General features: G+C 36.3%; 1 protein-coding gene and 1 pseudogene across 2 annotated transcripts; both read right to left on the reverse strand.

Annotated features, from left to right (window-relative positions):
• Nucleotides 1-409: 409 nt before the first annotated feature.
• Nucleotides 410-2342, reverse strand: LOC127656465 (sorting nexin-10B-like; annotated as a pseudogene).
• Nucleotides 2343-2873: 531 nt separating this feature from the next.
• LOC127656051 (chromobox protein homolog 3-like) lies at nt 2874-9848 on the reverse strand. Of its 2 annotated transcripts, none has more exons than XM_052144188.1 (5): nt 9719-9848; nt 8969-9114; nt 8709-8874; nt 7849-7955; nt 2874-3773 (listed from the first exon to the last, which is right to left on the reverse strand). In XM_052144188.1, the coding sequence occupies exons 2-5, from the start codon at nt 9106-9108 to the stop codon at nt 3656-3658; spliced, it is 531 nt and encodes a 176-aa protein (XP_052000148.1). In that variant the 5' UTR covers nt 9109-9114; nt 9719-9848; the 3' UTR covers nt 2874-3655. The 2 variants fall into 2 exon arrangements, with proteins under 2 accessions (XP_052000148.1, XP_052000147.1); XM_052144187.1 differs by having other exon boundaries at nt 9594-9811.
• Between the last annotated feature and the right edge of the window lie 641 nt (nt 9849-10489).

Genomic DNA, 10489 nt, shown 5'->3' on the forward strand with positions numbered 1-10489 from the left:
CTTATTAGAATGGGGTTATTGTGATTAAGAGACTCCGCAAGCATAAATCCCATCCCATAAACCTCTCAAAGCACATCTGTAGTTTTAACAGCAAAGTATCTTCCACTGAGCCAACATTATGCTTCTTCTTTTTTCTTCATTAATTTGAATCCCAAGCAAGACATTAATGTATACAAGAAGTCTTTATATGTCTTAAATAATGTCATATTTGATTAAGCTATACAGGTTATAAAGACGTGTTTGTCATTCCTCTTCAAGCTGGCTGGAAACTTCAATGTTGAATATAATCTTCAGCATTGCCTTTTTTGAATTTGGTGGCCTGCCTAAGTTGGCTAAATGTTTATTTGCAAAAACAATTCAATGACATTACTGTACAAGTCAATAACTCTAAGTCACAGTTTGTATCTTCTTACTCCTCTACATGCTCTTCAGTGTCAGAATAAAAGCGTTTGATTCCTGAGCCAAAATTGTGGATGGCTTCAGAAACAGTGTAGCAGCTCCTACCCCCGGCACAGGCCTCCATTTTTTTCACACTCAGTTGGGATTGTAGAAACAGATGTAAGCAACTGTCTGACAGCAGCACTGGGCTGTTTACGACCCTGGAAGATATAAGCACATTGATAACTGAGAGTAGGCCTACAGGGGTTTTGTTGTATTTTAAGGCTCAACAGATACAGTGCGTCGCATGCCATTTGTTCTCTGAATAATGTTTTTTTTTTTTAGCTTTAAGGTTCATTTGGTTTTTATCTCTATTTGACACTTACACTTCTAAAAACTTCCTAAGCCCCTCCATTCGGGAACCAATTTCTCTGGCATTGTTGAGACTAAAGAACGGGTTCTTTGGAGGAAGTTTGGGTAGATGCGTTCTGCAATTAATAGACAAACCCAAATGCCAAATCAAATGTCAAACCACACAGACAACAAGCTATGTTACAAATATATTTTTGTGTAAAGTAATATATGACAGAGGTATAGTATGCATAGGTCTCAAAGAAATTTGCCTATGACTGAAAAACGAATTTGTGTAATTGAGATGTAGTGGCCTCAAAAAGTATTTGAACGCTCAAGTGCTCTTAAAGGGATAGTTCACCCAAAAATAAAAATACACATACGAAGATTTTTAGAAGAATATTCCAGCTCTGTAGGTCCTCACAATGCAAGTGAATTCTGACCAAAACTTTGAAGGTCCAAAAAGCATATAAAGGCAGTATAAAATGAATCCATATGACTACAGTGGTTAAATGCTTGTCTTCAGTAGTAATATGATAGGTGTGGTTATAGTTTTTTTTACTATAAATGATCCTCCCTGCCCAGTGTGAATTATCTTAGCACTTCTGAAGATATGGATGTTTTATGCTGCTTTTATGTGCTTTTTGGACCATAAAAGTTCTGACCACCATTTACTTGCATTGTATGGACTTAAAGAGGGAAGATATTTTTCTATATTGTTTGTGTTCTGCAGCAGAAAGTAAGTCATGATGGTAAGAGTGAATAAATGAGGGATATTCATTTTTGATTGAACTATCGTTTTAAAAATGTACGAATGTCTTTGAATTATAAGACAAACAATCAAACCAAGCTGCATTTATTTAGAAAAAAAACACCCTATTTCAAGCAAAACATTTCCCAAAAAGAAGTTCCAAATGTTTTGAATTAAATCATATTAAACAATAGATATATTAAAATTGACACAAAAAGTATTGATACTTTCAGATGTTCATAGTTAATGTGCTGATTCTACTGAACTACACCTGGTTAGGACACCTGTGATTATCCACTAAAATTCCATTAAGGCCAATTGCTTGAAATAGTTTTTTTAAAATGACTCAGAAAATAAAGTTAGCTCTGAGAAAAGCTCTAGCATAATTTGTTTGCCGAAGACACTTTGATACATTTTATCTAATGCAATAACATTCAAAAGTGGCATCCAAAAGTGTCCAAATATATTGTGGGACCACTGTATATTACAAACTAATAAATTTCAGTGCACATCTACTTAAAAACAGATGTAGCCTACAGGGTGTAAATGGCAGGAACAGGATGCAACGGTTACATACATGAGCATGGCATTTTCCCGTAGCATTTTCTTAGCCACACAAACTCACTGTACCTCCGGCACACACAAGAACTCTTCTTAGTGAAGGCCAAACTGTTTGTCTGCGTGAATATGAAAGATAGAGAATGGTCAGGAAATGTCTGCCATTTCTTATGACCGCTTTTTGTATGTCATATGTCCTGATGGCACTTACGTGTAAACAGATTTCATAATCCATATAGGCATGCCAGAAATCATCCTTCTGGATACGAGGATCCCTCACCCACACAAAAGTGAATTCCTGCATAGGAACACTTCATGCATACAAACACAGAGACACTGGAAAAGGACACATTGCCAGTTCTCTGAGGTTTAAAAAAAATGGGAAGAATAAAGAGTAAGTATTTTCATGAGACATTTGTGTTGTTGACCAACTGGGGCTGATTCAGGGGAACTGTAGACTGGGGAAAAACATCAGTGCTCATTTTGAGTCTCAGACTGACAGTGATTCTTCATTTTTACCAGTCACCAGAGACACAGTGGATGGGCACCGTCATAAAAATTAAAAGAGCAGCTGGAAAAAGATATCTTTTCAGACATAATCATAACTCCTACATGTTTGAATCCACAGAGTATCACTACTTAAACAGTTACTCATGCGCAGTTGATGAAGAGAAAACTTTCTATTGACAATACATCTGAATTTATCATCATTTTGATATTTTAAATTAAAAAAGGGAAACAATAGGTTCCTTTGTTGTTTGTTTACATTTTGCATAGTCTTTTGATACTTTATAACTGCATATGTTTGTTTAGAAGAATGATCTCAACATTTCGGAGGTATTTTCATGTTTATTCAAAGCACCTAGAGATTTCTCACTCGCGATTACATGTTTACAATGATCTTAACAGTAAAAAGGAAATCAGAACAGTGAAACTGCAGAACAGCAGTCTTCAAAACAAAACCTCAAAACCAGAATAGCCTATTCACACTATTGCTATAAATATGACAGAAACTGAAAAACAGCGAATGAGTCAATGTTCACCAAATGGGACTGAGTGGACTACATTTTAAAATGTTTTGTGCAAATCTACTTATTTTTACCTGCATGAGCTAAATTGTGACTTCACAGATTACACAATCCATCACAGTATACTGTAACTTTAATAAGTGTGAAACCAGGGGGTTAATAATAATAATAATAGTACGGATAGTACATATACACATAAAATGTTTTCCTCTTGAGCAAGTTCTGTACCAATGATGTTATCTCCTATGTTAAGTCACAGATCACATTCTGGTAACAAAGACATGATGAACATCACACAACAAACCATACTTTCAAAACAACAGACCAAGAACTGCAACAACTAATAAGCCACTTATGCTTAGTGACATTTTCATTACACATATTTGTACAAATAGTAACCTACAGTAGAACTCCAATATTTAAGTTACATTTCTACAGGTTAAGTGTGTTAGGAAGAGCTTCACATTGGAGTGTGGATTCAAACTTTGAATACATGATAAAAAAAACAGTAAACATTTGCCACAGTGTTTGTGTGTTTTAAAAGCTGCCAGGAGATACAGTATTATCCACTGCTACATATTTCTCTCTCTCACTGCTCCTCTTCTTCGTGCCAAGTCAGCTTGTCCTCGTAAAAGCTGATTACCATCTGGGGCCACCTTTGACTGGCCACCCCTGCTGACAATAAAGTCACCTCGTCAGAATTTTTCCTGAGATGAAATAAAAAAAACAATGATCACATATTAATGAACAAATACAGCAAATTAAAAGTATAACACATAAACATGGTTGCTGTGGTTGATTACTGGACTTTTAATTAGTGGATTAATATTGCCAACTAAGTATATCCATTATAGTGCACTTCTGCAGACAGTGATGGCTAAACTGGTCTGTCTTTGTGGGTGAGGGTGTCTCTGATCCCCCTCATTGTTTGTGTCGAGAAAGAACATGAACATGAAAGTAAAGGAATTCCTTGGTTTCTGTGCAGTTAACAAAAAGGTTCCACTAGTGGAGTAGGGCCTAAAAATCTGCCTAGGTCAGAAATTAACCAAGACTAAAATGCCACAGTTAGTGATGGAAATGCCCAATATTTACAATATGGGAATGAAAAAAATTTCCCAATTGTGAATTCCAGAACTAGTTTGCAAAAATCCCTTCAGAGAACCCTAGTTATAATTGTAAGGGTTTTGTTACTAAGGTTTTTTTCAGCTTGGATTGCCCGAAAAAAATAAATAAACTAAATTAACAAAATATTAATAACTACTGTCTTGGTCAACACAAAAATAGGTATCATTTTAAAGCTTAGAAGCTGTACTTTCCAATGCATGTAGGTATTATGACCAAAACTGAACAACTGACAAATCAGAAATGTTCCATTTTGATAAATTATTTAAAAATGCATCTAGCACATATTATTGTAATCGGTTAAAAATACAGATCAAATAGCCGTGTGTTATATGACGTTGGAAAGCTCTCAAAGAGTAAAATACATCCAGCCTATATATCGAGTAGCTAAGTATATGTCTTTGACATACAGTGCATTCAGAATGTATTCAGACCCCTTCATCTATTTCACATTTAGTTTTGTTGCAGCCTTATGCTAAAATGCTTTAATTATTATTGTTTTCACATCAGTCTATACTCCATACCCCACAATGACAAAGAAAAAAAAAGATTTTTGAAACTTTTCAAATTTATTAAAAATATATATTTTTTTAAATCACATTGACATAAGTATTCAGACCCTTTACAATCACACTTGAAATTTAGCTCATGTGCATTCCATTTCTCTGGATCATCTTTGAGATGTTTCTACACTTTAGAGTCCACCGGTGGCAAATTCATTGATTTGACATGATTTGGAAAGGCATGAACCTGTCCACATGAGGTCTCACAGCTGAAAATGCATATCAGAGCAAAAACCAAGCCATGAGGTCAAAGGAACTGCCTGTTGAAAAATTTCAGCTGCATTGAAGTTTCCCAAGAGTACAGTGGCCTCCAGAATTCTTAAATGGAAGAAGTTTGGAACAACCAAGACTCTTCCTAGAGCTGGCGAGCCGGCCAAACTGAGCAATCGGGGGAGAAGGGCTTGGTAAGAGAGGTGACCAAGAACCCGATGGTCACCCTGGTTGTGCTCCAGAGATCATGTGTGGAGATGGAAAAAACTTGCAGAAGGTAAACTATCAATGCAACAATCCATCGATCTGGGCTATATGGAAGAGTGGCCAGACAGAAGCCTCTCCTCAGTGCAAGACACATGAAAAAGCACCTAAAAGACTCTCAGACTGTGAGAAACAAGACTCTCTGGTCAGATGAAACGAAGATTGAATGGTTTGGCCTCAATTCTAAGCGTCATGTCTAGAGGAACCAGGCACCAGTCATCACCTGTGCAATACCATCCCACCGGTGAAGCATGGTGGTGGTGGTAGCATCATGCTGTGGGGGTGTTTTTTTTAGCAGCGGGGACTTGGGGACTAGTAAGGGTTGAAGGAAAGCTGAACACAGCAAAATACAGAGATATCCTTAATGAAAACCTGGTCCAGAGCACTGAGGACCTCAGACTGGGCTGAAGGTTCACCTTCCAACATGACAATGACTCAAAGCACACAGCCAAGACAACACAAGAGTGGAATATGGACAACTCTGTGAATGTCCTTGAGAGGCCCAGCCAGAGCACAGACTTGAACCAATCGAACATCTCTGAAGAGACCTGAACAGACGTTCCCCATACAACCTGACAGAGCTTGAGAGGATCTACAGAGAAGAATGACAGAAAATTCACAAATCCAGGTGTGCAAAGCTTGTCGCATCATACCATAAAATACTTGAGGCTGTAAATGCTGCCATAGGTGCTTCAACCAAGTATTGAGTTAAGGGCCTTAATACTTTCAATGTGATATTTCAGTTTATTCTTTTTAATACATTTGCAAAGTTATCAAAAATCTGTTTTTTGCTTTGCCATTATGGGTATGGAGTGTAGATTGAAGTGACATTTTATTCACATTTTAGCATAAGGCTGCAACATTACAAAATGTGAAAAAAAAAATTAAGGGGTCAAAATACTTTCTGAATGCACTTTGCATGGTACATGTTTCACGTGAAAAGGTGTTGCTCGCATACTGCATCTTTGCTTATAACTTCACGAAAATTAAACAGAAAATAAAAAGTCACATACCATTACACAAGAGGAGCCGATTATCTTTAAAACAATTAAGTACACAAAGTATTCGGATACATAGATCTTTAGATGACCCACACAAAGTACAATGTGCACACAGCTTCTGGCTATCTGGCATCTTTCTATCTGGCTACAAACATGTTAGCTTTTCTGAATCAGATGATGCCATCGGAAACACTGTAGCATCATTGAATGCTTAACAAATTAATTGGGTTCAAATTGCTCCAACCAGTGGTGATAGTCTTCCATAATTGGGCAGAGAGACATGTGATCAATTACTCTAATTATATATGGCCACAAGGAGATGGTGCCCAGTACATGACACAGACTCAATGATGACTCAAATGGCACAGAATTAAACTAATTCTGTGAAATGTCATTACTAAAAATCATGTCTGCATGCTAAGCAATCCTTTAGTCATTGTTGTGTTTGCATGTGTAATTCATTCTTATGTACAATTATTATGTTATATTGTTTGTAGAGGCTTTTGGACACTTGGAGATGTTTTTGGACACTAGGGATTTGTAATGCTATACATTTTGATTGCTTTGTTATATCAACACAAAATTTTGCTCAGTTGCAGTTGACATGATTGGAAACTAAACAAAATTAGTTTTTCAAAGCCAACTTATTTAAACCCTGATATATAAATCAGAAGAATAAGAAAAATGTAACTTTTGGCTCAATATTTTTTGTGATTTTTCAGCAGTTTCTTAGTTTGAGTCTCAGAATTTATCATAATTTCTATCATTACAAAATGTGACAAGTTTTCTTTAAAATTATACCAAATGCTTTTTTGTTGAGTTAAGCATTTAATTGTGGGTATGCCACTGAAACAGGAACTTTTTAAAAACACCCACAGAGCTTAAAGTTTTAAGAGAACCCTTAGTAATAATTGTAAGTGTATTGTCACTAAGGGTTTTCTTAACTTAAGAAGTTTCTTGCAACCAGGCCCAGTTTGTATATATATATATAATTTATATGATATTTTTCATAATATTCTATTCTTGGCTGATCAAGTTATGGTTCTGGCCCATGTAAACTGCATAGTGACTGTAACTGTCAGCTATCTGCATTTAATGTCTTAAGAGGTGAGTGTTGTTTAATGTGTAGTGAATAGGTGTAGTTAGTGGTGTATGATTAAAAATTCCCCCACTAAAATCAGCACTGAAAAAACAGAACAGAAAACATTCCAACAACTCAAAACTTAACTCAATGATTATGTCAAAATGTACCGCAACAGTAAAGAGCTGTATAATCTAACAAGGGGACTTTAATTACTGTTCAATGTATCGTAGCAGAGTGTTTTTTGTTTGTGTGTGTGTTTAAGGATATATTGTGCATTATAAAAACATATTTGATTTTATTGGTTACTTCCTGAATTGCTAATATTGAGAATTTTTACATTTATTGATTGATGCAACTTAAGCATATAACATTCTGTGGTTTTATTTTACTACAAAAGTATGCCTTCATAAAGGTAAAAAGAATGCCCAAAGTTCCTAGTTAATTTCTAATAATGGCATCCAAAGTTCATTATGTAAAAAAGGCTAGAAAATTAGCAAAGCTGTGTAAAATAACAAGAAACACAGAGCAGAAATATTACCATTTGATGAGGAACATGAGCTCTCCCTGTCGGTCTGTGGATCCGATGATGCAGTCTGGTTCTGGGTTACTTCTCTCAGTGAGTTCCTCCTGAGACTGCTGGTGAGCCTGCATGGTGCCAGACACAGAACTAAACTATCATAAAGCCTGACAAGGGTGTAGGTAATATATCAAACAGTAAGAGCAATGGACCAGAAGGTTTTGAACTGGACTAAAATTGTATGCAATCAACCCACTGTTACACACATGTAGTATTCCATGCGGTGGCCCCGGAAATATATTTGGACACTTTAGCCACACTTAAAATGTATGAATGGCACTGCATTGGAAAACAAAAAAATCAAACCAAGTGGCATTTTTTAGACTGATATCACAAGCTCACTTTTCAAGCAAAATAATACAAAAAGAAGTTTGTTTGGTTTTAAATAACAAAACGACATATAAACTGTTCAAAATTAAGAGAACTAAATATTTGGAAACTTTCTGGTTGTCAAACCTTAGTGGAACATGTCCATAATTGTGATGTACTTACAGCTGTGTGAATTTGAGGGGAACTGACTTCATACATCCACTAACAATGACCTGGGGACCAGGTTGGTCAGTAATTTAAAAGGTCAGTTCTGAGATTTTGCTGGCAGATGCCACTTCTTTGATAATTTATTTCTAATGCAATTAAAAAGTTATAGAATTGTAAAAGTGATTTAAGTGTCCAAATGTTTAGTGACCACTGAATGTGGTCTTTCATGTGTTATAATTTTTGTTTTCAAATAATGTCTAAAGAAATTAAAGTGTAAATGTGTTCTTTATATCACCCAGAATGGAATGGCACAGCATGTGCACCTAGTCCATAAACACACAAACCGTATCAGCATCAAGCTCAGTTAACTCTTGCTTGGGCTGGACATCATGGTCTAGAGATGGACAGCCCTCTTGCTCAGTCTCTCCTGACACTGCTAGGTTTCTGAGAAACTCTTCTATCAGCTCAGGACAGTCCATGTTGTCCTCTGGCTCCCAGGTGTTCTCGGCACTGAGAAAAGTATGACAAATCTCTCATATACAAATAGTTATTTATAATATACATTTCTGACACACAGACAACATTAATGTTCTGGGTTACACACTCTGTGAAACCTTTCCACTTCAGACAGTATTCAACTTTTCCCTCATTGACTCTTCTGCGGATGATTTTGTCCACCGCAAACTCTTGGACAACTGTTGTCTCTTCTGCCTTCCTGTTTTTCACATTCTGCTTTTTCCTCATGTTTTCCTGTAACAGTACAATATTAAATAGCATTTTAAACAGCCAATATGTTATAAAACATTGATCCTTCAGAGTATTTGCTGGCTTATCAAAAAGCAAAAATACATCAACATTAAATCAGAGATTTTGACAAGTCAAGAAAGCACTTTTTAAAAGATAATTCGCCCAATAGTTTGCAGTTCACTGCAGCCCTCTACGTGACTCACTGTGTTTCTTTCCTCTTGTAGTTTTACTTATATACGATATATATTTTGTGTTTGCTGTTGATGCTGCACCTGTCATAGGAGCAAATGTCTTTAGAAAAACAATGCCTGCCAAATATCGTTGCCAATAAATTCTTCACTTATATCACATATCAGTTCCTGTTGACTACACTTTCTTAGTCACGGATAAAGTAGCCTACGTTTATAAATAGTTATTATATTAAATTATAGTCTCCCTCTCTTCACTGTTGTTGTTGATTTTGACGAAGTGCTCGAGCCCACCTGCCGACGCTGTTCGCGCGCTATTCTTTTATTCCCACTCTTGTTGATAAATTCAAGCACAAACGGTCAATCTGCTCAAACAAGCCGGTGCCATCGCAAGAAAGATCACAATGCAATTCAGTCACCTAGTGCTTCATCTGTGTGACGCCTCCACGGTCATGGCTTTAGTGTTTTGTTTACATAACTTTTCATGAATGACTCAAATTAAACATGGCCGATTGGGAGAAGGGAGGAAGTGGTTTCACTTCAGGAAAGCTGTGGGAGGAAACCGTATAGGCGCATCCGGAGAGCACTGTCGTCTTTGATCCGACAACTGGATCATTTTAGAAGTACAGTGCAGAACGCGCTCAGAGGATTGAGAGTCCTGGATCAAAAGCTAGTAGATATAGATTTTGAATCATTTGCAATCATAAGGTTATAATTAAAGTGTAATAATGTGATCTTATGTAAGTGACATAAGATCAAAACTTTGATCATTAGTGAGAAAACTTATTAGCATCTCAGTTTGTGAAGGATGCAGGAAAATGCGTGTTGTTATGACGTCATAGTTGTAATATCGTTGGAAGCCGCTTGAGGGCGCATGTGCTGCTCTGTTTTGAGTGTGTTCAGTACAAGTTAAGCTCTATCGACAGAATTTGTGGCATAATGATGATTACCACAAAAATTAACTTTGACTCGCCCCTCCTTTTCCTTAAAAAAGCAAAAAAAAAAAAAAAAAAAAATTGTTTTACTGAGGCACATGCAATGGAAGTGAATGGGGCCAATCCGTAAAAGTTAAATGCTCACTGTTTCAAAAGTATAACCACAAGACATAAACAATGTGTTTTAACATGACTTTAGTGTGATAAAACCCACTTACTAACCTTTTCTGTGTAAAGTTATAGCCAATTTTATAC

This window comes from Xyrauchen texanus, chromosome 15, assembly GCF_025860055.1.
Source record: "Xyrauchen texanus isolate HMW12.3.18 chromosome 15, RBS_HiC_50CHRs, whole genome shotgun sequence".
NCBI classification, from domain to species: domain Eukaryota; kingdom Metazoa; phylum Chordata; class Actinopteri; order Cypriniformes; family Catostomidae; genus Xyrauchen; species Xyrauchen texanus.

Bases quoted from the DNA above. Each gene is read 5' to 3' on its own strand.
- LOC127656051 (XM_052144188.1), bottom strand. From the start codon at position 9,108: ATGAGGAAAAAGCAGAATGTGAAAAACAGGAAGGCAGAAGAGACAACA. The intron at 8,875-8,968 runs GTGTGTAACCCA...TACTTTTCTCAG, and splicing joins AAGTGGAAAGGTTTCACAGA to TGCCGAGAACACCTGGGAGC. The intron at 3,774-7,848 runs GTAATATTTCTG...ATTTCATCTCAG, and splicing joins CTCATGTTCCTCATCAAATG to GAAAAATTCTGACGAGGTGA.